Genomic DNA, 26157 nt, shown 5'->3' on the forward strand with positions numbered 1-26157 from the left:
GAACCAAGACTATCCTTTTTGACAGCCATACGCTGTACAATCACCAGATTCATTCATTACAATCCAGATATTGGATTGTATTTTTGTCAACTAAACTCATCTTAGTTGTATCCCAACATATCACAGATACAGTTGCGCTCTAGTTCAAAAGAACAAGCTGTTAAAAATAAAATTTGAATCTAAGGGTATTCATTTGGCTTGAAGTTGAAGTTGAAGCTCAAGTTCTAATTCAACATCATACATATCGTCCGAGGACGATAGCAACTGCCATGTATGGTCTGTATCTGGTGTGTCTGGACCATGTCCTTTTTTTGAACCACACTGCTGACCTTCTTTAAATCGAATATAGTTGTATCCTGCGATTCCAGCAATGCTTACGGCAAGTCCAAACAATACGTTTCCAGTGAATCTATCTCCAAACGCGAATGCAGACACCGCAATTGTAATAATCTCCTTAAAAATGCCTGCTACTGAAAAAGTCACGACTGATGTTTCTGCAATAACATTGAGTTCCAAAAGGATCACAGCAAACGATGCCATGCCGTTTACAAACAGTAGTCCAACTATTTGAAAAATGCTTGCAGGTGTAGCAAAATGAAATGAACCAGCCAAACTACTGAATCCCTCCATGATAAGGAATGCTACAAACAGTGACACTGCTACAGCTGGCGATACTAAAAATGCTGTGGCTAGTGGGTTTCCTTTTCCAAATGTTGTGCTTCGTAGCAATAGTTGTGTTAGTGTCCACCGCAGTCCAGACATAATCGTTGCAATCTGCGCCTCAGTGTACCCCACTGCGTCAAATTTGGTTTCGTTGGCTACCATAATCCATACACCCATGACAATGACCAGAATCGCAACGAGCATTGAAAACTTTGGCTGCTCGAATCCAAATATGAATGCAAATAACAAAACAAACACTGGTGAGGCACTTTTAACCATGGTGTAAAATGAAAGTGTGATACTCTAAATGTTGGGTAGTAGCAATATTAGCAATCGTGAACAAAAGTCATGGCATCCAACAACCACCGAAATAATGTAATTTAAACAAATGAACCGTGCATTGAACATTGTTTATCTTGGTTCAAACTTTTTTACTACATACCTTGAGACTACTGTTTGACAGTCCAATATCAAGTGCAGTTGCTATACCACATGGTAGCACGATAGTCAGGTAATCATATGCGCGTGGAATCTTGTCTGGTAGTAGTTTGGGTAAAGCAGTCACCATGATAAGCCCTGAAAGTCCAAACTGAATAATCATTTGAAACATTGTTGTAAAAACTGGAAATGGAAATGCAAAATGCTCTTTTGAAAACATCCATTTGTTGAGCATATGCAATGAAATAGAGACAGTGAACCACGAGCCTATCCTAATGAATCGGGATTTTAATCAAGCAATGTATAGGTAAATTATGTTTAGCATCTGCATATAAAATTGAATAAAAATCATATTAAGCACATTGTTACAATGATTTGACATAAAACCGGCTTACAGAATAGCTACTTTGGTAATCTTGAGCCAATTCAAATGCCTTGTAGCTGCGGTTTGTGTTTGGTTCAGAGTTTCTTGAGACTCGTTTATCCTATCAAATGGCTGAAACTGCCTTTTGTCATCTTGTGTACATGTAAAAAAGTCGAGTTAGTCCTGTACACTCGTGTTCACGTAAAATGGAGTATTAAATAAGGGTGTCAAAATACATGATAAGCAGCCAGTCTTATGGATTGATGCCAATCTTACTAAACAGCACTGTGTCTTCTGAACTCATTAAAGCTCACTGATTTTTGTGTAGAAAACTAAACAAATGTTTCCATCCGAGTTCTAGTAAATTCAGTACTTGTTCAATCTTTAGCTCTTGTACAAACTAAACATTGTAGTATTGATGATTGACACGGAAACAAGAGTTGTACTCGTGGGATTGTTCTCTTAAACTAGGCGCGAACATATCCGAGTTTTTAGGACACAAGTGAGGCTTGATGACAACATCAAAATAGTCAAATTCCATATCTGGACTGCAATGGATAAATCTGGTGATTATACAATGTATGACTACCAAAAAGGATAAACTCAGTTCAAAACTATAGTTTGATTGAGTATTATGTGATGGACATTGTGTTTTGAAGAATCAAGAATGGCAATTGACAAAGCAGTCAATTTCTAGTAGGAAAGCACAAGAAATATTTGAACCCCAAGTCGAATGCACTAGAATTCACTTGGAGTAAAAAGCAGGATGGCTTGTAAAGCTATTCTTGAGTAAAGATGAACTATATTTGAGTAGAAACTAGTATCAGTTACACTAAATAAACTCATACACTCTTACTAAAAGTCCTCAATTGGTTCATTTTATATATGCCACGTATCTGAGGTGCGAAATTAGAAGCTATGCTGTCGAAAAGCAATACTGAATTCAAAGTACCCAATTATGTCTGGAGCAGTAGATGCCAATGATTCCTTTTATCAACTGTGATTGAGCATGCACACCTTCAGCTAGGATTATACTATAGTGAAAAATGGAATATCTGGGGTCAAACCAGAATGCTGCGTTTTGTATGCCACATCAACACGTGACTGTCGTTTGTGTGCTGAGTTGTTTGATATAGAACACAAGCTGGTGACAGTAGAATATCCTACTGATGACAAGCCTAAAGTAGAGTAGTGACGATGAGTCTAGAAAGTGGCAAACTAGGTATTTCGAAAGTTGCAAATATTTTGATTTGAAGCGCCAGTGCTTTGGATTCATTGCCATATTCACAACATGCAACGTGTATATCTTGCAGTAATTGCTTCAGAATAGAAATGGCTGAATATTCAGTGGTTTCCTATTCCGATAAACAGTCAGTGTCTGGCATCACACACTGTAAAAACCATTTTTATTATACTCGATTGTCGCCGAGTTCAAGAATAGACAATATAAAACTATCCTCGCGACACTGCTGTTAAACGATTGGTAGGCCATGTTAAATCAGTGAATGTGTAGCTTTGTCGAGTTCAGAGGCATGATATTGATCTGTAAATCGATGCCTAACATCTCATAAGATTGGGTGTTTATTATACACCGACTCCCTTACTGAATGTTGTATCTTACGTGAATGCAAGTGTTGAGCATTATAGTCATGCGTTGTAAAAGATAGACTCGTGTTTATAGAATACGAAATGAAACTACGCAACAATAAGCAAGTAGGGTTTGGTAGAATGGTTGACGCTGATCTAACAACAAGTGTGGGTGATATCAGGAGATTGGGATTTATCCATGTCTTGCGCCAAATATGGAAATACTTTGGCCAGGAGCGCATCGCGAAAACAATAGCTTTGCTATGGAGGGTGTTGTAGCAAGATAGTGTGGATAGTACTCTCCCACACGCACTGTAATAATAGCATTTAGAGTAATTACACAACCATTAGTATTTAAAGTCACTTGAGATCTTTAGTTTTATACTTTATTTATCCGGTTTCTTGTTTGTTCTCATGTCAAACACCAATTCAAAACGAGTATGTCTGTTCGTTACTATAGTTCGGCAGTAAGTGTGCAAAGCCATTCCAACCATTCCGTTATCCAATAAGTGAATGTCTAATAGCTATTGACCAATACAATTACATTAGTGGCGAGACTGAATTAAACAGAAAGGTTCCACGAGTTTTGCAAGGACAATCTGGTAATGCCTATTTTGGTTTGAAACAATTATGCAATCAGGACTTGATGTTTTATTAAGCACGTATCTGCCTTGTTTGTGTAATCATAGATCATCCAATGAATAGTACGGGTATTCAGCAATCAAATGCGCTGGCCTGGAGACTTCGTAAATATCAACTCGATTATATTTATTGTAGTGATCTGTCTAGAGCAAATCAGGTTTGTTTTCTGGATCAATAATATGACTAGATTCTAGTACTATTGTAATGAATGCAGCCAGTTTTATGTAAAAGCTTATATAAGCACTCTCTTTTTAAAGCTGATATTTCATACCTCTAATCTTTTGAAACGATGACATGATTATTTTTGAATTTAGATGGCGGTCGAGATTGCAAAGTATCATCCAGAAGCTCCAGTTGTCAAAGACGAGCGACTTCGAGAAATGGTATGCTTTTGTTTTCTAAAGATAAAAGCGTATACATTAAACATGGATTCAATATCAACTGAAACTGGATCAAAGATAATGCAATCAGCTCATATTTGTACTTTTTCTGAATCAAATCTAATTTAATAGAATCTGGGCGAGCTTACAGGATTATCTTGGCCTAAAGTCAAGAGCATTTTGAAAAAAGAAGACAAGCACTTTGAGGATGTAGTTGGTCGTAAAGGAGAACGACCTGCTGATTTTCGTAATCGAGTGATCAACTTTTACGGTGCATTACTCTCTCGCCATCTCGTTCAACCCCATGAAAAGATTATGACGGCCATGTTTGCTCATTCATTAAATTTGAATACCACCGAAGCTAATGCAGCCGCTGTGTATAAATCAGCCATTGCATCGGCTATTCCAGGCCAAGTCTGCGAGCCATTGACTAAAAGCTTATTGACACGCAGTCATGCCGCTCCAGTAAGCAAATCAGACGAGTCGGCATCATTACAAGTTGAAAATATGCCATCCATTCCCAAGATGAAGCAAAGACACATCCTTTTAGTATCCCATGGCGGCTGGATTGAACAACTTTTTAAATACTTGTTGGAAGATATGAAATTCACTGTTGAGGGTAAAACAGACATTGGGTTCCCGAAAAATGCGTCCATGTATCAGTTCAGAATTTCCAAATCTCACAAACCGGATGGCGACTATGAATGGGAGGGATCTGTTCAGCTAATGAATAGTGTCGGACATTTGGCTTGTTTGGAGAAAAATACTTCTGAGCCATACAATCCTGAAGCACCGAGCGCTACGAATACTGTCAAGGCTGTTGCTGGTGTAATTAGTCCATCACCATCGCGCCGAAATATCATAGTGGGTCCCAACTCGGCTGGTGTTCCTAGAGGACTTGTTCAGCCTCCTAGAAAAAAGCTGATTGATTTCATGAAGGCTCCACAAAACAAGTCAGCAGAAAGAGTTCGCAGTCTAGGCTGGTGATGCTGAAGGTGGATGACTCGAGTGATTCAAATAATGCTTATCAATAAATTACATGCTATTGCCTATACATCTCGAGTCAGATACCATGTTAAACAATTATTTTTGCCATGTAGAGATGGAATTTATGGATTAGATTAATCGGCACGATTGTCGGTTTCAGTCAACTAAAATGAAAGCAATCCACATGAATGGCAGATGGTTCCGAGTAGAATCATTGGTTTTAGATTTTCGGGTATAAGGTGAATATTTTACATCAGATAAGCTCTGTTCAATATTTCACTCGAGTCCGAGAACGTTGCTGGGTTTACCAATATCTATAAACAAGACCATCATCAAATGCAAACCAGCAACTACCTTTTACATATCCATTCAACAGTACCCTCATCCATATCCGATATCACAAGCCAATATGCAATACCACACCAACCCACTCCTATAGTTACGCAGCCACATCAACCCGCTCCAGCTATTTCTCCATCAAATAGCGCATATTCAAGAGCAAACACACCATTATCCATCAAAGCTACAAGACCGTATAGTCCTGTCAATGAGAATTTGCTTATTCATGCGTTTCAAAAAATGGACCTTGAGCAGGAAGAGCGAGCCATGTCAGAATGGCAAAAGAGAAAACGTCATCAACGTGTATCGAGCACATTCTCTCAATCCGGTTTTGCTCCCGAATGCATAGTTTCGTCTCGACAATTAAACGCTCGATCTCAGACTCCAATAAATATGCCAGGATCACGTCAGACTGCTCAACACTTGCCATCACCTAGTTTTCACGATGTTGCAAAGTTTTTGGAGCATCCGGAAAAAATAGCCGAGTTGGATTCCCAGCATGTGGATCTATTGATTAAGCTGCTGGAGCAGAATAAGCAGTCGTATCAACGTTGGCTTGAGTCTAAAGCCTATGAGCGTAAGCTCAGTCGGGCCAAAGATTTGGCAGAAGCAAAAAAACAACGCACTGAGCAGGAACGTAAGGCTGCCAGGGAAATACAGCAGAGATTAAATACCAAGATGAAGCTTGATGAGTGGAAAAGAAAAAAGGATCTTGAGCGACTAAAAGAACAAGTGCAGTCCCATGACGAAATGCAGCAGATCAAAACGGAGGTCGCGCAGCGTAGAAAAGAGGCTAATAAGGCATATCATATCTGGTATCATAATTACTGTCAAAAGCAAAAAGAGCTGAGCATGTCAGAAAATGCGCATTTAAATAGTAAACGACTGTCCAGTCGTCAACAGTGGGTTGATACTCTACCTAATTTTATTGATACAGGTATGACTTCAAAATCAAGATCCAAAATGTCTAGAAATAGAGCCGAAGGCGTGGAACCACTCCTGTCACCACCTCATCTTTACCAGGACTACACCAGATGTAAATTACTTGTACCTGATTATGTCCGCAAATACGGAGTTCAAGTTGCATCCGCAGGTATGGGTCTAGCACTAGATCATGTTTTTCAAAACGAATCCGTTTGAGCAATCAATAAACCTTTAATACACTGCAAAATCTCGGCACAACAGGCATTCCATAGTCGAGCAAATTTTAAAATGTTTAGTGATCTTGTATAGTAATTTCGACAACTCCACTAGTCATGTTTGTCAAGAATTTTAAATAGAATATATTTATAACAAAAACTTTACTCGAGACAAAGTTCTAAATTCTCCAAAAAGGCAGATATTCGCATTACAGACGGCCCACTGACAAAAACTGGAATATTGAGCTGTCGGCCAGGGCGTTTACAGGGAGGTCGAATAGCAAACGAGTTTCCACGGAACAAATCGTACTCTTCCATGATTTTTAATGGCCTATTACGAGCTAGCGAGTGCATATCTGAAGGAAGCGCTTTACTTTTGGAGCTATCAGAATGCTGCAAAACCATGATGGCAGCGGTACGAACACTTGGATGATAGTGATTATTCTGATCAACAATATGGGTAAACAGCGAGTTAGTCATGTATTGCCAAGAGTAAATGTGTATAGTACAGATACAATCATCAGTGTAGTAGACGTACAGCCATAATAGACATTTCCCAGAGATTAGTGGCAAAGGGATTGCATAGATCCATGTCATCCATGTAAGGGTTATATACGCCAGATCCAACGGCTTCTTCGCCATCAATAAGAGAGTGTAATTGGGGTAGTCGCTATAAATAGACAATCCAAGTCAGCCAAATCAAAGTAAAATAGTTTAAAGCACTGCTCATAAAAACTTACCATGAGAGTTTTATGTATTGTAGCCAGCGAACCAATGGTTGCATTGTCGGTCAGATGCAGCGCAGTGGTGGATAAACGCTTCAAAAAAGATGCAACGCGATTTGCAGGCATCTTAATGAAATGATTGATAAATTCAGGTTAGAATTGCAAAGTACAGACAAGATAAGCATTGGTTTGTTGAGTTTGGGTGTGAGCTCAGAAGGAACAATTAGTTTTAAATCACATATTTATCATGATCTCAATCTCATCACTGCACACAACCCAGTATAGTCACTGATACAAGATTAGTAGGAGGTATACATTGCAACTACATACATTATGGGTTTTTTGGAGCATAAGTTCTAAAACCAATAGCATAAGTGAAATCTTTGAGCGATCAGAGTTGGAATTTGACGATGCGTAATTTTTTAGTGGATTATCAAGTGCTAGCTTTGACAGAATAGCATAAGTAGCAGTATGAAACTGAATCATGTCGGTTTTAATAGCATCTTTAATAGATGATAGTAGCTGCAACACTGTCAGGATGCACTGCAGGCTGATGGATAGTCGCTGAGATGATTTGATATTATTATCCGTGTGTTCAAGGTGATGCAAGCAGATTTTTTTAATTGCAGCCACCAAGTCGTTAAATATGTCAATATTAATGAGATGAGAAAACCTGCAAACGTTTAAAAGGGTTGTAAGTATCTGCAAAGATGCAAGTAATGTGTCACGAATCCATTAACAAAGTACTTACTTTCCAAGACCCTCTAGCGCTGGTACAACTAATGGTGACTCGGGAGCTTCCTTGAGAATTCTAAAGTATACCAGAAAGACGAATTTCAAGGTCTCGGAATGCTGTAGTTACACGGTATGTTAGAAAATTGCATTTTCATCAATAGTGATTATGTCAAAATGCTTACCAATTTTTGACGCTCGGAACGATCTATAGTTGCCTCTGCTTCTTGAAGCTCCACATCCACATCAGCCTGTGCACGATTAATTTTACGCATTTTCTTGGACATATATGGTACTTGTCCGTCTTGTTTTCGCTTTTTGGACGGATGCGATTTTCTAATGCCATCATCCCTATCTACATGCAACTCATCAAGAAGTCTCAGCGACAAGAACGTTTTGATGACGCAGCTACGAACTTGATAGTGACTTTGTTTGGCAAGTTTGGATATGAGCTTCACTGCTTCTAAACTTGCTTCACCCGTAACGTCTTCACGTAAAAGCTCTCCAATGGAGTTGCAACAAGTATGGATCAACTGAAACATGCATATTAGGATAATTGCAAGACACTTGCATTGACTACGGTACAAAAGTTGTCGAGTTACTTACATCAAGGGCTTTTACTTTTCGAAGAGAATTAATCACAACTGTCATTATATTAAGGCGAAAGTTAAAGTGAGGCACAGATTTGAGAAGATCGCTTAAACACTTTAGTGCTATTCCTGGTATGGAATTTTCATCATCGTCACTAATATCTATTTTCACTCACGTGTTAGGATTGAATGTGAGTTCATGTCAAGCAAATAAATAGTATTTACCAGTCACAAGACTTTCTAAAAGCTGTAGATATTCTTGATATTTTCCAATCAGTGATTCCTCATACCGACGCACCCGCTTGACTTCCTGAGAAACAGAGGCCGAGAGTTCTTTGTCTGTTAATTTACGGATGCGGTAACTTGATAGTTGAGAATAGTCAGTACAAAAACTTTAAGCATCAAGCCAAAACCATACAATGCATACCCAGGAATGATATCTTTAAACACAGCCAGTTGTGTTAGCAAAGCAAATTTGACGGATCGAGCGTCTGACGACTTTGAAAGGTGTTGCAATGTCTTTAATTCGCCAATCTACAGAAAAGTTTTGAAAATGAGAAAATTATCAAAATAGAAAAAAATATTGATCAGCCACAGGTTGCACCTACATTGTTTTCAGGATCCTCAATTATCCTGGAAGCAATCTGTGCCAGCTGCTCTCTTGCTTCAAGGAATGTAAGAGAAGGTGTTTTAGACGCAGATTGCTTTTTGTTTGTTTTTGGCTTGGAGACAGGTTTACTTTCTGGTTCAGAAACATCAGATTCGTCATCGCTAACTTCAGATAAATATATATCAGACTGATCAACTTTCTGTGCTGGAATGGATTGCAATTGAACGATTTCGCCTGTTTTAGTTTTAATTGGCAAACGACTGACTGCTTCAGAATCCCCGTTTGAAGTGGATCGAGGTGCCCTCTCATAGCTAGCTTCTACGTCGGATGCATCGCTGATATTATCAGATATCGAAAACTGGTCCTCTTGAGCATTATCAGCGGCACGGATAGATTTTTTTGACCATGGATTTTCCAGTCGCTCTTTTTGATACGTACTTTATATTCAAGACATGCCAAAAACAATAAATCAGCACAAAGAAAAATATTGAAAACAAAAAAAATACATACCTTAGCAGTGATTTTGGGTCAAGTTCCTTTAGGAAAGAAAGACTTTGCATGCCATACTCTGCAACTGCATCCATGTCTTGATCAGAAAGATGATCCGCTTCATCAGTTTGACCTATAGCATATTGCAGCAGAGGATCTTTATAGCCCTAAAAGGCATCATGGTTGGTAAAACCTCAATCAGTATACTGATCCCCAGTTATTTGCATTCAATATAATCACGCACCTTTTTCCAGCTTCTTTTAACCATGGATCAAAAGCACTGGTTTAAGAACAGGACAAGTGCAGACTAAACTCGAATTCAACCGGCTTCGCTCAAACTACTCCTCAGGAAATTACTACTCGAAATTGCCACAAATCCTACCAAGATTGAATATACAGCCATACTCGCGTAGATGGGTCAGTGAGTAATAAACAGATGGTCTCATGAGATGACTGGACAGCATCGTGCTTTCTAGACTCTTTAGTTGACTAGTCTTTCTTTTGGTGGTTGGCAGGTATCATTTTTGGAACTGTCTTCATCAACTAAATCACAAACGTTTGTGATCTTGGAATACAACAATTTTTTTTATTGGCATCGACAGTTGAACTCAACATCTGTATTGCAATGCACGAGTTTAGTGATCATACAGTATATAGCTATGCCAAGGATGATCTCAGTTCAGTCATCATTACATGATGAATGTTGCTCAAAAGAAAAAAAACTGAAAATACTCGACAATATCTAACCATTCCCAAGAGATCAATTACAAAAAAACACATTTTATATATAGCAATAAAAGAATTTTATTTTAAAAAAATGTTGGAACTCGTCGGCACCACTGAGTCATACGCCGGAGCGTCACAGCAGTTTCTTTAGAGGTCCATCCATTAGTATGGGGGTCACCACACCATTGGTGTGCTGGCCAACAGTGCCCATTGGAGAAGACAATGTCGGTGGCTGACCTCGTACTTTTTGATGGGTGAAAAAAGAAAGCGACTTGAGCAGTCTTTTATATTCAAATTTATTACCTGAGGATGTGTTCAAACATACCCTCAGGATATACATTTGGCATTCAACTCTAACTTGGCACAAGTCTTTATAGCCATCATCCTGCTTACCAATGCGGCCCTTCCTATCTGTATCTACAGCCCTGGCATGGGCTTTGTCGTGGTCTTTAGTTGCAGTTTCGTTTGCCAAGCCTGTGGGTGATTCAAAAACTCTGGTTTTGCTAGACGATCTAGCAAACCGTTCTGAATACTCGATCTTTTTGGATTCTCTCACTGGTCAGTTCCATTCAATACAGACTCGTCTTGTTAAACACTATGTCTTTGTCAGCACGAGTCTGTACAATCAAATCATAATTTTATAGACTTGTGGTTTCAAAAGCTGCATTTTTATTAGCAGTTTAGACTTGTTCAATCCACATTGAACTCTCAGTCTTTGAAGTTAAATATCAAGTTTCTTGACAGGATATAGATTGATGTCCTGCTGCAGATCTATCTGCTTGATATACTTTTCCTGCAATTGTGAATTTCATTTTTAAATGTACTGTTTTGTCTGGTAATTGGAATCTAGATCTCGTCTAACTGATTATGCTGTATTTATAATCACTTGCAGCTCGTGGCCATCGTCTCTTTGTTCATACTGTTGCTCAAATTTCCACTACTGTTCCACTTCTTGTCTATGGAGATCTTGCCTTTAGTCATGTCGTTATCCTTGCTTCAAAAGTATCGAGTATGTACAAATCGGTTTTAGATCAGCAACCATACTTTTTTAATAATCACATCTACTTTTCTATTTATTATTTTAAGCCTTTGGGGGTACTGTCGGTGTTGGAGGATTGATTGACTATGTTAACGCAGGCGGAAATGTTCTTTTGGCTGCCTCGTCGGAACTGTCCGAGGTGGTTCGTGATTTCGCTTACGAGTTTTCTGTTGATTTTGACGAGTCAGGCACCTCTGTATTCGATCATTTCAACTCCATCCATGACAGTCCATCTCAGATTATTTCATCGTCCTTTACAAACAAAACCAACTTTATCCTCTCAGAATCTACTCGTCAAGGACCACCAGTTGTTTTCCAAGGCGTTGGTCACAAAGTGACTGGAAAAAATATCCTGACTTTTCCTATTCTTACTGCAAGCCATTCTGCCTATTCATACGACTCCAAAGACACCGATCCTTTGCTAGGCGGACCTCTTTTAGGAGAAACCATTTCTCTTGCTTCAGCTTTTCAAGCTCGTAATAATGCCCGAGTTGTTTTTGTTGGCAGTACAAGCCTGTTTTCAAACAAGTATGTCTGATTTTTTTTTCGATTTTTCAACGAGTGTTTCTAATCTTTGATCTATCACTCAAGGTATGCCAAACTCAAGGTTCCATTCAAGAACAGCCAGTAAGTTGGTATTTTATTGTTACAGGATCTCATACCGCACTGTGCATTTACTCACTGGTATTTTTCATTTTTACTACTAATCTATTCTAGATCCATCTGTGGTAACGCAGCCTTTAGCGCAGATATTTCAAAATGGGTGTTTCAGGAAAAATCAGTGGTTCAGATCACCAACACAAAACATCATCGTGTCAACGAAACTGATCAACATGGCATCTATCGTATTAAGGATGAAATGATTTACTCTGCCACCATCAAGGTGTGGAGTGGAGATGCCTGGGAACCTTTTGTTGCCAACGACATTCAGTTTGAAGCTGTGATGCTTGATCCGTACATCCGCAAGACCATGAATGAATCTGATGGTGTATATGTAGCCAGGTTTACACTTCCAGATCAGTATGGCGTTTTTAGTTTCAAGCTTAATTATCAACGGCATGGACTTTCTTATATTTCTGCTTCAGAGACTGTTCAAGTGCGTCCTTTCCGTCACAACCAGTTTCCTCGCTTTCTGGTTGTCGCCTACCCTTATTACGCCAACATCTTCAGCTTGATGGTTGCATTTTTCCTGTTTTCTGCTGTATTTTTATTCAACAAAGAAGTTCGTCCAAAAACAAAAACTTTGTAACTGTTGAATGAATTAAACATAGTCTTGCGTACAACCCATTTACTTTTGAATTTTGATTACAAATTATAAAAATACTTGGCACGAGTTGAATAGCATATTTGGCAGTGTATGGTGCTAGATGCGCCTGTATTTTCAGTGCTGTTTGATCAAAAGTGAAATGCCTCGGTTAAATTGCCCATCCATATGCACTTTAAATTCCTATTGTTTTGAAATCTGGTCACTATCTCTAGCACAAACCCTGTTTCGACAATGGGATTGCATAGCTAACATATTGTGATCAACACGTTTTCAAAGCACCAAATTGAATGGTGTTGGCATCCAACAATTTCCAATTTACGCGACTGGGCAAGGGGTTTACAAGTTTGTATTCCAAAGCACATTTACATTAGCGACGATAGCTAAACAGATGGATCGACATCACCTAATGCATACAGGCAGCAGGGTGAGCTCAAAAGAAACATCGTTTCCAAATGTTCAGGCATTGGCATGCATAGATGAAGTAGGATTTACCTCTCCAGCTGTGGAAGTTGAAGCAGGCAGCCTACAAAGCAAGACCTCTCTTCTTGGTTCGAGTTTTCATGACAACAAGAGTATTTTAGCTAGCATGCAGCAGCATCGCGATAGCTTTCTTTCTACCCATGGAAGCAGTAGCAATATTGAAAAGCCAACGCTTATTCTCTATCCTCGCAAGTCGATAATGTCTGGGTCGCTAAGAGATTTGGCACAGATGCGGTCCAGTATCATGAATATCCCTGAAGGCGCTATATTGCCTTCAACCATGTCGACCAAAACCTCTCGCGACTCTGTAGGTGGCAGTCGCGCGTCGCTGATAGTAAGGTCTATGAACAGAGGAATGAATGGAAGCATAGGATATATTTCTGCTGATGCTCGGCGTAGTCTTTTGCAGATATCGCCTGAAGGTCAGATTGGTATCCCTAGACCTGTTCCAGTTATTAGCGAAGCGTCGCACGCAGATCTTGAACCCAGCATGGCGCTTGGCTCTAGTCCTCATCAAGATCCATACAGCCAGCAGGTCATGCAAACCCAAGCATCTATAGATCAAATCTTACAGGAAAAACGCCCTCGCCCAGTTTCTCTGGTGTCGCTCAAGAATCTCAATAAATTCAAAGAGTCACTAATCAATGTAAACCCTGCATCGCAAGCATTTCAACAGCAATCGCTAGGACCGCCAATTATCTCTGGTCAGACACAAACAAATAATGAGTACTACGAATATCTCATGCTATCACAGCGTCATTCATCTTCAAATTTTATCCAAAAAGTCGACTCTTCAGAAATCATTTGGGCTTCCAAATCTATGCCATTGAAAATGGTAGGCACATATCTCCTTGGTGACAAAATCGGCAAAGGAGCCTTTGGAAAAGTCAAGGAAGGTGTTTGCTCAGAAACACTACAACGGGTTGCAGTCAAGATCATTGCTAAAAAAAGACTGAGAAAAGCACAAAACGGATTAGAAAATATAATTAGGTAAAACAGGTGCATGGTATGCCGACATGATCTTATTTGTTGATTCATACCTGCTTACTCATGTTGGTATACACAGGGAGATCAAGATGCTTCGTAGTCTTAAGCATCAGAATATTGTTACACTTGTAGACGTGTTTGCAAAAGTAGAAGATAAAGATGGGAACATTGGAATATTTCCCTGGTTTACCACAATTGAAGAAGAACCCATCGTATGGTTGTATGACGATGGACGCGAAGAAGAAAAAAATGTCAAGGTCCTGAAATGGTATCTTGTATTTGAGTACTGCCCATGTTCATTACAAACGCTACTAGATCAATGTGAGGGACATAAACTCAGCATTTCTCAAGCACACCGGTACTTTGTTCAATTGATGGATGGACTAAGCTATTTGCACTCAAAAAGTATTATTCGTAAGTTTATTTTTCTGTAATTGTTACCGAGTTTGATCAGCTATAAACATTTTCACATGCAATCTTGTAATATTCCAACCTTTTTAGATCGAGACATCAAACCGGGAAATATGCTCATCACATCGGATGGCACATTAAAAATATCTGATTTTGGAGTGGCAGAGGTACACTCTATCTGGCTTATGAATTGATAAAACTACAATGCGTTGCTTTTGACAATCATAAAAACTAATGTTGATTTTATTTTAGCATCATGATATATATGATGGAAATCAATTGCGCTCAGATGTGTTTGCAGGAACACATCAGTTTTTAGCACCAGAGATTGCAGAAGGCGCAGAAGATTTTGATTCAGTAAAAGGTGAGAAATGGTTGAGAATTGCCAAATATTGCACGTTTCTATCAACCCATTGAATCAAAAAGCTATCCACTAAATTGATCACTTGTGTCATATCTGTATACTAGTTGATGTGTGGGCTTGCGGCGTTACCTTGTACAATATGATTTCTGGACGATTTCCATTTGAATTTGATGAAAGTGGTAATTTACTGGAACTTTATGAAAAAATCATGGCTGGCGCGTTTGAAATGCCCAAAGAAGCTGGATCCAATCTAATAGATCTACTAAGTGGTAAGCACTTGTTTTGACATATACGTGATTTGGTCTGAACATTGCTCATTTCTGACTTTAATACATTCAGGTATGCTTAACAAGGATGTGCTGAAAAGGTTTACCGTAGCTCAAATTCAAAGCAGCGCGTGGGTACAATCGCATTATTCATTCTTATGCAAATCTCTCTACATTCCTACATTCAAGCATAATCGGTTAGATACCCCAACATCATCCGCCTTTTATGATTCCGAAACACTTAAAAACGGCAGCAGTACAACGCCAAAATCAAGCGATGTGGAATCTCATATAGGTAATGTGATGTTTGAAGCAAGCCAGTCAACTGCCAAGGAAAGCACAAATGATGCATATTTGACTCCGTGCGAGACTACCATGATTCCGTTTTTGAGTAGTATGTATAAAGATGAGATTGAGCAAGATCTGGATGAACACGGAACAGTTTTCAATGATACTAATGAAGATGGTGAGTTGATTCAGAAGAATTGGTTTTAGTTTCAAATATTGATGTGTATTTATTTTACAAAAACATTTTACTAATACCAATGCAATGTGATGCGTGTTTTATGAATTAACAGTAAGAGAATTAAATCGCATTCAATTTCAAATTATCTTCAAATGTACATGTATTATAGCTCTTGTACCATTGCTGACACAATCTATTTGTGTGATAATAGACGGAGTCATTGGCATCAATTGGAAAAAAGAAGCACAAAATCGTAGGTTGGATCAAAAATGTTTTTGGATCAAAAGGACGACTCGCACAGCAGAAATAAAAGAAAGATTGAAACCAAAACAGTTTTGTAGCAAATTACTTGGATTTTATTAAATCTGTGGTCATGGTCGAGCAGAGGTACACGCAATGCATGTCGTTGCATCTGCCGTATTCTTTACTAAACAGACACCACAGCTCCATTTTCCAAATGGGTCTTTTGGGGGAATAGCTGGTGTTGCGGTTTTTAAAGGGGCTGGGCTCTCGCAAGCTATACAAGTAATCTTATCAGAAGGGTTTTTTACTAAACAGACACCACAGCTCCATTTTCCAAATGGATCTTTTGGGGGAATAGCTGGTGTTGCGGTTTTTAAAGGGGCTGGGCTCTCGCAAGCTATACAAGTAATCTTATCAGAAGGGTTTTTTACCAAACAGATATTACACTCCCACTTGGCAGATGAAGCGACAACAGGCTTGCTTTGAAAAGCAGTTGGTAAAATAGTAGCTGCACACTTTTCATCAAACACGAACGTAGGCATCAGAGTCTTGCCAGCTTCTTTTGCAGATTTTTTAATCAAATCCCATTCATGCAACTCTGTGATAAGCAATGGGATCTCGCTCAGCTTGCTATCCTGTGTGGAAAAGCTAAAATGTGGTAGATGTTTATCCACTATATTCCGAGCCTTTGATAAAATGTGAGTATTTTAATTATGCAAAGCATGAATAGATTAATTTCACAAAAGCAATGAGTTTACTTTGCTATAAACACTATCTCTAGTAGTTGCGGCAGAAACAATAGCAGGCTTCGAAACAGTAGCAGAAGAAATTGTGGCAGGAGCAAATGTAGGGATGCTAATTGCAGCAGAAGCAGATGTAGTAGACGAGGTTGGATTTACTAAAGTATTCGCAGAGGATTTGCTAACAAAAAATGTGGAAGAATCTTTGGAAAAGGACTGCTTGCTAGATATTGACTGTTGCAAAGTCTCAGGTTTAAGCTCAGTTTTAGGTGTTTGAACTGCTGGTAAAAATGAAGGTGCAGTATTCTCCAACAGCAAAGGCTTAGCAGAGTTTATGGCACTTGGTTTTAAACTATAAATCGATGAGTAGATAAAAATCAGGTTAGTGAATAAAAGTATAAATGCCATTTGAAAATAAAATGCATATGCGTTACCATGTTATGGACTCATTTTGTGGTGCACTAGAGTTATTATCCACAGTCAATGGTGCCGTGGTAAAAGCAGGTTGTTTGGGTTGTTTATCAACTTGAATCTATGAACAAAGTAAATCGTGTTAAAATCTAGACAGCTAAACTACTAGCAATTCAATGCAATCAAAATATAAATGGTAAACAAACCTTGGAACTGGCCAAGTATGGATTGGGCAGCGGTTTGATCATGCCAAAAGGCATCAGCACGTTTGTAGGCTAAACATGAAAATAAATCATTAAAAAGTAACAATACACGTTGGTGGCATTTAATGCTTGAATATTGGTACATACTGGAGCATCAAAGTCGTCCAAGCTAGAAAGAATTGATTGCGCTGCAGACGTAAGACCCCTCTTTGACGGATATACTGCAATTTATCCATAAATTTCAACAGATTGACAAGATGCAACCACACAATATTTTACAATGATAAAGTTGAAATTTCTTACATTTAGGTTTCTGAACCTGCGCGCTAGTAAGCTCGGATGCGGCTCCAGTAAAAGGTATTGGCACAAAAGGTTGGAGTCCTGGTCCTGATTGCTGAGTCTTTTCAGGGTCGCCAAGTTTGATTCGTTTGGTGAAAGGCGTATGTGGGATATCTTCAACGCAATGCTTGACCTGAAAAAGAGGTGCAGTAGCAGTTTTTGGAGTACCTGGAGCATTGGTAGGCTGAAATTTCCACATGGAGGTTCCCGTACGTCCTCTAGATGCACCAAATCCAGAGCCAGCATAACGGACTGGTCTTCGAGAAATCCGAACCTTGGAAATTGACGATCGTGCGCTGCTTGTAGAGCTTCCTGGGCCTTGATCTGGATATGCCTTTGCAAGTGAAAATAAAGACCGCGAAAAAAGTGGATAGTGTTTTGGCTCGCTCGATTGTTGAAGTTGTGCATCTGAGTAACAAGTAAAATGATGAAGCATCAATATTTCGTACTGCAAATGATTCGTCTAGTAATACTTGTAACACAAACTAAACAAATGATATACACATACCTTGAGCAATACTACTGTCAAGAATATTTCGACAAGCCTCAATCTCTTTATCCGTAAGGGGTTGACCGCGCTTAGAATTAAGGAAATTAAGAAGCTGCTCGTTCCCTGCCATTAGAGCAGGAGAAATAGATCGATGAGAGCCAGATTGAGAGTTTGTAGGAAATCTTGACTGGGGCTGAGTGGGAATAGTTTGACCATCATTAGCACCACTTTCTAAAACCAAAAAGGGATTGGCAGATCCTTGGGGAGCGTTGAATGAAAATGTAAACGGCTTTTCAGTTTCCAGCTCGTTTCCAAACTTGATCGTTGAATGAGAATCTGATTCACCAGATAATTGATTTGGGATAGACGAATGGGGTGCCAATGAAACATTTGGCGATGCGTCTTGAACTGAGTTTGATGTAGCCGGCCGATCTAATTCCCGTTTTAGCATACTGTTTTTCATATTCTCTGCATAGTTGCTTGTATGCTGTGTATCTAAACTTTTGATGTTATCCATTTGCATATCATCGTCATTACTGTCCTTGTCCGAATTTGATGCATTTTTGGAACCAACAACGCCTAAAAACTGCAAAGCTGGGCTGAATAAACGAGAAAATCCAGACTCATTTTTTCTAGACAAGCTTCGTTGATGACGCTAAATTATAATATCAAAATTAGTCAAAGATAACATCCTGAGATAGTTGGAGTTATTTGGATGATGGTCCAATCATGATTCGTATCAACTCAAACCAATGAAGGTTTAGTCCAACTATTAAAATCATATTTACGTAAAGTAACACACTAGATAGCAATGCCACAGTGCATAATAAACAGCCAATCTTATGGAATTGTTGATGTCAAATTTACTGAAAAACATCTCTTGATGATTGACATGAAAACAGTTGAATCCAATATCTGTATTTCAATGAATGAATCTGGTGATCATACAATGTATGACTATGCCAAATGAGCAGAAAGGGCAAATTCAAAATGATCATTTCAGATCAAAACCATAGTTTGTGTCATATGATGGATGTTATGCCTGGAAAGTTGAAAGTCTATTCCTAAAACAATCCGTTTCTATCAAAAAAGCATAACACATATCAAACCATTTTATATTTTAAAGCAAACTAGGCAGCCAATGCCAGAGTGTTGCATTTTACGTGAATATGGTTGTAATTTCCAAGATCGATATTTGCATTGAAGCAAAACAATGGCTAGTTTAACCCATATTCCAGTACACTTCTCGTTGCATGAAAACACCAACAATTTGACAAATAATGTCATGGTAAAGAGATGAGTTAATATACAGACATACAAATGTTTACCTTGTCCGTCGATGGTTTTTTGTAAGGAGTGCTGGTTCCCGCAGTATTCAAGTAGCCTTTGTTTCTGTTAGTATAAAGTCCAGTAGGAGTTTCTTTATTAGAAACTGATGGTGAATGTGGAGTGTTCATACGAGAATAGCTATCAGCAATGGCCTCACTCAAGACAGCAATATCTGAAGGCTTTTGATGAATATTTTACAAGAATTTCAATCCTCAAATACGACTTAAATCTAAGCGTGTTTTGGGCCAAAATGAGCCAAATCGTGAAATATGCCCAAATTTCAATTGATGAGTGCTTGAATTTGGCCATAAGTGTTTTGATCTGCCAATCATTCATTCAACCCTCAATATAATCATGCAATCTGCACGTCGTTTGGCAGCCAACGTTGCTACCAGCGATGCATTGAGTAAGGCTGCTGTGGAAAAATGGCCCATTGAATACCTCGCAGTATTTGATTCTATTTGTTTTAATCATGCCAATCTATAATCCATTAGGTCTGCTTCTGGCTATAAGAAAAGTACCCATTTTAAACCCACAACAAAATATACAATCTTCTCCAGTGTGTCTAGCTCCTGTCGCTATTCCGACTGTAGATCCAATCGAGCCTGGAAATTCGATCTCTAATAAAACTGAGGCTGCAACTTTGGTAGATCAACCTATTCCAAAAAGCTCATTTATGGATAATGTAAAGGTAAAATCAGCCGAGTTTTTGAATTAAATTACATATCTGTAGCATGATCGCTTGAAATCTTAGTTTGTATTTATTCATTTATAAAGCCTCGTCAACTGGAGCCTGCAGCTATTCCATATACACGGATTGGTCGTATCTATGAGCTTGGAAGTATGCCTACCAACTGTCAGATATATTTTAATGCACCATAATTCATTCTGTTCATGCGTCTAATTCTTTGGGATTTGATCTACTTTTTATTACATCAAGGCTTGGCGGCAGGTGTCAGTCTAGGAATGATGTCAGAAGCAGTTAAACGTGCCACTGGAATCTCATCTGAATCTGACTCGTCTAGCCTTGCATTTTCTCCCAGCAACGTGGAACGAATTGTTGAAAAACTTTCCAAGATGCGTGGTGCTGCTTTGAAGATGGGCCAGATGATTAGCATTCAAGGTATTCAGTGACACTTGCAGCAATATGGCATACTATTTATCATTTCAGCTATAGTAAGCATTTTGAAAATTGTAATAGATAACAGGATGATTGGCCCAGAAATCGAAGACATATTCAGAAGAGTACAAAGCAGCGCAAACTATATGCCTACATGGCAATTAGAGCAGGTGCTATCTAAAAATTTGGGCAGTGATTGGAGATCAAAATTTCAGTCATTTGAAGATATCCCTTTGGCAGCAGCATCTATTGGTCAAGTGCATAAAGCTGTTTTGCCTACTGGAGAAACAGTTGCTGTTAAAGTTCAATATCCAGGCGTTGCAGATAGTATCTCGAGCGATTTGGCCAATTTGAAATCTTTGCTACTTTTTGGAAATATGCTTCCAAAGGGACTATATTTGGATAACATGATCCGTGTAGCTTCGTCGGAACTTAGTCTTGAGTGCGATTATAAACGAGAAGCTGCAGCTTCTGAAAGATTTAGAACGCTTATTGCGAAAGCCGGCCTGGACTCATTTTATGTACCTCGGGTTTTCCCCGACCTCACTACTTCGCGTGTTCTAACCACTGAATACTTTCAAGGAATCTCGATAGATCAGGCTGTTACTCTCGATCAGAAAACAAGAAATGATGTATGTCATGGCTGGTATAATAACTGTATTGTATGTTTCCTGAATATCTTTTTTGAATATCAAGACTAAGTTGCTGTTTTACATTATTGTATTTCTATCAATTCTTGATGCTAGCTTGGCGAAAAACTTTTTCGATTATGTCTTCTTGAGCTGTTTGAATTTCGGTTCATGCAAACAGATCCCAATTGGTCCAACTTTTTATACAATCCTGCCACGCACAAGGTTTGTTTATTTAAACACGATGCTATTGGAATTGGAATCTAAACTCGATGGTTTCATTAAATTGTTTATAAATTCTTGGATCGTCACTTGTGTATATGTCCTATTAGATTGCGTTGATTGATTTTGGTGCCTCGCGCGAGTTTCCTAAATCATTTACAGATGACTACTTGCGTCTACTTCATGCCAGCTCAGTGAAAAACCATGAAGAATGTATCAATTATTCCCGAAAACTAGGGTTTCTTACAGGTTACGAAAGCTCGGTAAGCTATTATGTTGTATAGTTTTTACGTGCTGCTTTTAGCTTATTGACAGCTTAAATGATTTCCACTCCCTTTAACCATTTTAAACTAGGTGATGAACAATGCACATCTCAAGTCTCTACAACTACTGAGTCGCCCATTTATGATTGATGCTAAGCCCTTGTATGACTTTAGCACTGCAAGTGATATTTCTAGCCAAGTTCGCACCGAAATACCTGTCATGCTACGTGAGCGACTCACTCCTCCACCCGATGAATCGTATTCACTCCATCGAAAATTATCTGGATTCTTTTTACTTTGCAACAAACTTGAATCACAAATCCATTGTAGAGAGATATTTGAACAAATCTTGAATAAATACAAGTTTGACTAAATTATAATAGATTGCCGATTTAAAACCAATACTTTATACAGTCATATTTGAAGGCATAGTTGACGAGATTCTTGATGCACTATTCAAATTAGGTGTTGCATTTCCTGTTAATAAGACTGGTTTAGTGACTAGATAGGTTAAGCTAAAGGGATGTAATGGCTTTGCTGGACCTGCACTGCCAGCTGTTTCCTTTACTTCTGTTGCGGGTGGTTTATTTTTCTAAATACCAATGTTCATGTGTGAGATTGAAAGTTAAATCTAAAACTGCCAGATCGTGGTAATGCATGGTATTCAATATATGCGTCAGCAACATCTTAAATATACCTGTTTCTTGTCAACATTAATAGATTTTGGCGGCAGTACACATTTACTGGATAGATTTGTGAGCAAGTGAGATGATGTACCCCACGAAACTGATTCAGGTGGCTCCATGATTCGTGCAAGATCGCCATGAACAGACTTGATCCAAGGTGTAAATCCTAATATCAAAGTTTTGAAATTGCGCATGATTTAGTTATTTAATTGGACCTGATGTTTTAGCAAACCTGTATTTGACTTGATAGATTGGTGTGAAAACAGTAGTATTACGTACCGTGTTGAACCTTTTTGATCTCTGTCTATCTTTCGATATATTCGTATAAAAATCAGACATATATTTACAAAAAATATAGTATGCACTGTTTTACAAATTCAAACCCACATTGTACGATCCAGGCGCCACGTTTGAACCAGTTGCTCGCATTCGAAATCGCTCTTGTGAGCTTTTAAAAGCAGATACAGCACCAGCCGGGTTAGTCTGGATGCACAAATGTGGCTCATAAATTCCTGGTGATAGTTTTGACTAGATTGATTCATTAGTAGTTAAAATATTAGTCAAATGTCCAACTTGTTGACTCATTTATCTAGAATTTGCATTGCAACGCTGAATACTCGCATCTTTTACTACAAATCTGTCTGATGTTCGAGCCCACACATCCTTGACTGTTTGCTTTCGTCGAACCTGTGATGCATTTTCCCAAAGTAAAGGGAATGGGGTGTAGCTTCCCACCGCAGCATTAGTGTCTATACTGTGTTGATTGACCCATCGACCATTGAGTCGGTCAGAGTCGGGCACATTGTAAAATTTGCGATTGAATGCAGGATTACAATTTGGTACTTTCTTGGGCTGCTTTTTCTGATACTGATGATCCATCAATGGATGCTGATCGTGCTGGACTTGACCATGGTGTCGTGTATCTGACTTTGCTGGTGTAAAAACTTTATTTGCAGTCTTTACTCGGGTTATATCCACCAATCCATGTATATGTTTTACTTTGTCTGTTTGAGAATCACCATTTAACAAGTCGGACGAGAAAGGCTGTCCATCATGGTCTTCAGTTTGAAATAATCCAGTATCCTCAACTTCCGACGTGATCTGAATCTTCACTTCATTTGTGTACTCGGAAGACGTAGATGCTCGAATGTTACCTTCTGTATTTGCTTGGGCAACTGCGTCGTGTATACTATCGTTCTTTTTGGAAACCTCCACCAATATATGTTTTGGATTGATTTTTTCCTCAGTACTCTGACTTACTGAAAGTCGACATTCGCCAATAGAGTCTTGTTTGCTATGAGCATCTTCTTGCTGTTGATCATTAAACGAAGTAGCCATGCTACTGCTAAGCGATTGGGGATCAGAGTATAAATGATTTGGTTTAGGCACTTCTAAATATGTTCCTGGAGCATTTTCAATTATACTTGACAAGTCTGGCTGTGGTTTGGTTTCTACACTCATTGAAACTATGAATGTGATATAAAAATATTAGCTTTTCCAATCTTAGATGAAGACAAAAAGAGACAAGAGTGGAGATAAATATGAAATTATGAGTAACCATCACCATCAGCGTGTATCTGAAAAGTACTCGCGTAAATTTCAATCACTTTTATGTAGAATCGGGTTGGATGATGTTGTTATGTAAACATTGGTAGACTTTTGCTGATGTGAATGACATGAGAATCTAGCGATCGTGTATCACGATCAGCTTGCTGAACTTACTGCTCCACTTGATTCAATATAGAACAATGTCGCCCATTTAATCTAGCGATGACTAATGGTTCCAAGATAAGGTCAGATTGAGCTATTAAAATATGGGTGTATTTCATCCCGATCTCATCTTTTTTGTTGTAATCTTCAAAGTAGACGCAATTAGAAATCAGACGGGTGGATAAATAGTCAAGCAGATGTGACACAATTTAGTCTATAAATCAGGTATAAATACATTTCAAATAGATTAAAATGTATAGCATTATTTATTTTTAATATAGTCAAACAAGACTGTGATTTTCAGTATGCATCAGTCCATATAAAGGTAAATAGTATTTCAGTGGATTTTAAGAGTTTTTCATCCAATAAAATGGTATTATCCAATACTTTTTCTATACCAAGACACGTTCTATGATTTGAATACCGTCAAAGACTATCAAATCTTCACACAAACCCAAGTAGTTGGCGTGACTAATCCAAAGAATCCATTGGAGGTGCTCTTTCATCTGTAGGCCAGTATTTAGATGCAGTAAATGTGAGTCGTTCATCTTCGCTCCAATCAGCCCAATTGAATGATCCACATCGCAATCTTGTCCGAAGCACTGGTTCCAATACTGGTTCACCCGTTTTTGGATTGATAGCGTCCTTCATGAAATATTTCTCCTTTTTCACCCATGTACCAAACAAGGGTTTACATCCATACGTTCCCATTATATCAACTCCGGCTTCTGCGAGCATCGCACACTGATCACGAACCGACTTGCCATGCAATAAAGATTTTTTAAAATTTGACTGAGAGATATGTGAAATGGCATTTCGCATGCCATCAAAATTGGACCGCCAAAAAATAGTTTCAGATGCATCTTGTAGATCAGTGAGAGGGATGACTCTTGCGTCAAAAAAGGCTAAATGAGATAACATACGTTGTCGAACAGTTAGCGATGAAAGTGAGTCCCATTGGGATGCAGGAGTAGAGATATGGTAGTTAAAGCGTGCTGATGCATACGATGCAGTTGTAGACGCAAGCTTTTGGATGCGACCATTGTAGGAATGAACGCGAGTACCAACTTGGGTTTTGGCAGCATCAGGATTTAAAGATGAATCTGAAGGTCCTCGTTGGCGCTTTACTTTTCGCTTATCTGAAGTGGCAGACTGTAGCAAAGACAGATAAGGAGATGATTCTGACAACTCTGCAGCCGAAAATACAAGAGAAATCTCGTCTGATTGAGTGTATGCTGTAATAGACCCAAATCGATCGACAAGATCTTTTGTCGTTTCCACCATTGCCCTGGTAATTCGACTATCAAATGGTTGCTCTACTCCCTTGGTAAAGGTATGGAATGCAACTCCGTCTATGCGAATCATGTAGTGTTCTGTTGGAGCTACTGCTATGTCATGTCGCACCTCCAATTCCTTAAGTCTATCCAAATAAGATTGGCAATGCATAAAATCAGGATCACCAAAATAAATCCAAACAACAGTATAATAAATGGTTATTCAAGGGCAGCTATAATATCATTTTGAAATGCCAAGATCGCCATGAGCATTTCATTGAACTGGGCATTAACAAATTCAGGTGTTCATAATGAAGAAAATGAGCGCTGTGCAGTGATGGTCCTAACTAAATATCACCTTTTTTGAACTTTTGATTCATACATATATACAAGTGCATCTTGGGCAGATTTTGGAAGAGTCATGTTGAGTAACTTGGTAACCATGTATTGACTAGTAAAGTTGATTCGGTTGATTTTTTATACGTCAAATTTATCAACCAAATTTTATTTCACGTGATGTTCATGACTTGCTGATTCCATTCACTGCTGGATTCACATAAATGAAACACTAAAAGATGAATAATAAACAACCAGTTTCATGAAATGATTGATCGGATTGTTGAAAATTGTGTCCTATAAGCTTCTCAACAAAATCACACATTTACAGATCATATTTAGCCTGTAAATGTGTGACAAACAGCAGTATCGCGAGGTAAAGCTCCATATTGTCTATTCCTGAATCCTGCTGGTAATTACTTTAATAGAGTAAATTTGTTTGTCCAGAAATTCAAAACACAAAGTGTCTAT

The 26157-nt window shown here is 38.6% G+C and overlaps 10 protein-coding genes across 10 annotated transcripts; 5 read left to right on the top strand and 5 right to left on the bottom strand.

Moving 5' to 3' along the window:
* Nucleotides 1-175: 175 nt before the first annotated feature.
* Nucleotides 176-2465, bottom strand: BATDEDRAFT_16815 (uncharacterized protein). Its single transcript, XM_006679319.1, has 4 exons — nucleotides 2322-2465; nucleotides 1497-1617; nucleotides 1106-1373; nucleotides 176-966 (listed from the first exon to the last, which is right to left on the bottom strand). Exons 1-4 carry the CDS (start codon nucleotides 2341-2343, stop codon nucleotides 190-192), a joined length of 1188 nt encoding a protein of 395 aa, XP_006679382.1. The 5' UTR covers nucleotides 2344-2465; the 3' UTR covers nucleotides 176-189.
* Nucleotides 2466-3154: 689 nt separating this feature from the next.
* BATDEDRAFT_25394 (uncharacterized protein) lies at nucleotides 3155-5061 on the top strand (the record flags this gene model as incomplete). The annotated part of the gene is made up of 6 exons (XM_006679378.1): nucleotides 3155-3322; nucleotides 3404-3519; nucleotides 3602-3654; nucleotides 3742-3851; nucleotides 4009-4077; nucleotides 4207-5061. The coding sequence occupies 6 exons, from the start codon at nucleotides 3155-3157 to the stop codon at nucleotides 5059-5061; spliced, it is 1371 nt and encodes a 456-aa protein (XP_006679441.1).
* Nucleotides 5062-5640: 579 nt separating this feature from the next.
* On the top strand, nucleotides 5641-6540 carry BATDEDRAFT_89402 (uncharacterized protein; the record flags this gene model as incomplete). The annotated part of the gene is made up of 1 exon (XM_006679578.1): nucleotides 5641-6540. One exon carries the CDS (start codon nucleotides 5641-5643, stop codon nucleotides 6538-6540), a length of 900 nt encoding a protein of 299 aa, XP_006679641.1.
* A 161-nt stretch (nucleotides 6541-6701) lies between these two features.
* On the bottom strand, nucleotides 6702-9780 carry BATDEDRAFT_25396 (uncharacterized protein; the record flags this gene model as incomplete). Its single annotated transcript, XM_006679379.1, has 11 exons — nucleotides 6702-6983; nucleotides 7078-7209; nucleotides 7280-7390; nucleotides 7595-7937; nucleotides 8016-8116; nucleotides 8182-8529; nucleotides 8603-8748; nucleotides 8812-8948; nucleotides 9014-9120; nucleotides 9195-9633; nucleotides 9707-9780. The coding sequence occupies 11 exons, from the start codon at nucleotides 9778-9780 to the stop codon at nucleotides 6702-6704; spliced, it is 2220 nt and encodes a 739-aa protein (XP_006679442.1).
* A 1026-nt stretch (nucleotides 9781-10806) lies between these two features.
* Nucleotides 10807-12699, top strand: BATDEDRAFT_11981 (dolichyl-diphosphooligosaccharide-protein glycotransferase; the record flags this gene model as incomplete). The annotated part of the gene is made up of 4 exons (XM_006679292.1): nucleotides 10807-10969; nucleotides 11304-11420; nucleotides 11498-11978; nucleotides 12168-12699. The coding sequence occupies 4 exons, from the start codon at nucleotides 10807-10809 to the stop codon at nucleotides 12697-12699; spliced, it is 1293 nt and encodes a 430-aa protein (XP_006679355.1).
* Nucleotides 12700-13113: 414 nt separating this feature from the next.
* On the top strand, nucleotides 13114-16017 carry BATDEDRAFT_35228 (uncharacterized protein). The gene is made up of 7 exons (XM_006679486.1): nucleotides 13114-14187; nucleotides 14264-14598; nucleotides 14686-14762; nucleotides 14848-14959; nucleotides 15064-15228; nucleotides 15299-15690; nucleotides 15903-16017. The coding sequence occupies exons 1-7, from the start codon at nucleotides 13124-13126 to the stop codon at nucleotides 15999-16001; spliced, it is 2244 nt and encodes a 747-aa protein (XP_006679549.1). The 5' UTR covers nucleotides 13114-13123; the 3' UTR covers nucleotides 16002-16017.
* An 11-nt stretch (nucleotides 16018-16028) lies between these two features.
* On the bottom strand, nucleotides 16029-19629 carry BATDEDRAFT_35229 (uncharacterized protein). Its single transcript, XM_006679487.1, has 8 exons — nucleotides 19446-19629; nucleotides 18136-18772; nucleotides 17592-18035; nucleotides 17436-17509; nucleotides 17292-17360; nucleotides 17109-17206; nucleotides 16693-17026; nucleotides 16029-16620 (listed from the first exon to the last, which is right to left on the bottom strand). Exons 1-8 carry the CDS (start codon nucleotides 19572-19574, stop codon nucleotides 16063-16065), a joined length of 2343 nt encoding a protein of 780 aa, XP_006679550.1. The 5' UTR covers nucleotides 19575-19629; the 3' UTR covers nucleotides 16029-16062.
* Nucleotides 19630-20415: 786 nt separating this feature from the next.
* On the top strand, nucleotides 20416-22053 carry BATDEDRAFT_11797 (uncharacterized protein; the record flags this gene model as incomplete). The annotated part of the gene is made up of 5 exons (XM_006679280.1): nucleotides 20416-20569; nucleotides 20648-21198; nucleotides 21313-21420; nucleotides 21528-21680; nucleotides 21772-22053. The coding sequence occupies 5 exons, from the start codon at nucleotides 20416-20418 to the stop codon at nucleotides 22051-22053; spliced, it is 1248 nt and encodes a 415-aa protein (XP_006679343.1).
* A 33-nt stretch (nucleotides 22054-22086) lies between these two features.
* BATDEDRAFT_25401 (uncharacterized protein) lies at nucleotides 22087-23827 on the bottom strand (the record flags this gene model as incomplete). The annotated part of the gene is made up of 5 exons (XM_006679380.1): nucleotides 22087-22272; nucleotides 22378-22532; nucleotides 22646-22670; nucleotides 22754-22894; nucleotides 22997-23827. The coding sequence occupies 5 exons, from the start codon at nucleotides 23825-23827 to the stop codon at nucleotides 22087-22089; spliced, it is 1338 nt and encodes a 445-aa protein (XP_006679443.1).
* A 720-nt stretch (nucleotides 23828-24547) lies between these two features.
* BATDEDRAFT_89301 (uncharacterized protein) lies at nucleotides 24548-25773 on the bottom strand (the record flags this gene model as incomplete). The annotated part of the gene is made up of 2 exons (XM_006679658.1): nucleotides 24548-25496; nucleotides 25709-25773. The coding sequence occupies 2 exons, from the start codon at nucleotides 25771-25773 to the stop codon at nucleotides 24548-24550; spliced, it is 1014 nt and encodes a 337-aa protein (XP_006679721.1).
* Between the last annotated feature and the right edge of the window lie 384 nt (nucleotides 25774-26157).

Source organism: Batrachochytrium dendrobatidis, assembly GCF_000203795.2.
Source record: "Batrachochytrium dendrobatidis JAM81 unplaced genomic scaffold BATDEscaffold_7, whole genome shotgun sequence".
Classification (NCBI taxonomy): Eukaryota; Fungi; Chytridiomycota; class Chytridiomycetes; order Rhizophydiales; genus Batrachochytrium; species Batrachochytrium dendrobatidis.

Coding starts and splice junctions, on each gene's coding strand:
- BATDEDRAFT_16815 (XM_006679319.1), bottom strand. CDS start 2,343: ATGAACCAATTGAGGACTTTTA. Junction 1,374..1,496: donor ATTACCAAAGTAGCTATTCT/GTAAGCCGGTTT, acceptor CCGATTCATTAG/GATAGGCTCGTGGTTCACTG. Junction 967..1,105: donor TGTCAAACAGTAGTCTCAAG/GTATGTAGTAAA, acceptor CCCAACATTTAG/AGTATCACACTTTCATTTTA.
- BATDEDRAFT_35228 (XM_006679486.1), top strand. CDS start 13,124: ATGCATACAGGCAGCAGGGTGAGCTCAAAAGAAACATCGTTTCCAAAT. Junction 14,960..15,063: donor AGATTTTGATTCAGTAAAAG/GTGAGAAATGGT, acceptor TCTGTATACTAG/TTGATGTGTGGGCTTGCGGC. Junction 15,691..15,902: donor TCAATGATACTAATGAAGAT/GGTGAGTTGATT, acceptor GTGTGATAATAG/ACGGAGTCATTGGCATCAAT.
- BATDEDRAFT_35229 (XM_006679487.1), bottom strand. CDS start 19,574: ATGAACACTCCACATTCACCATCAGTTTCTAATAAAGAAACTCCTACT. Junction 17,361..17,435: donor TGGACGACTTTGATGCTCCA/GTATGTACCAAT, acceptor TTTCATGTTTAG/CCTACAAACGTGCTGATGCC. Junction 17,027..17,108: donor CAAAATGAGTCCATAACATG/GTAACGCATATG, acceptor ATCGATTTATAG/TTTAAAACCAAGTGCCATAA.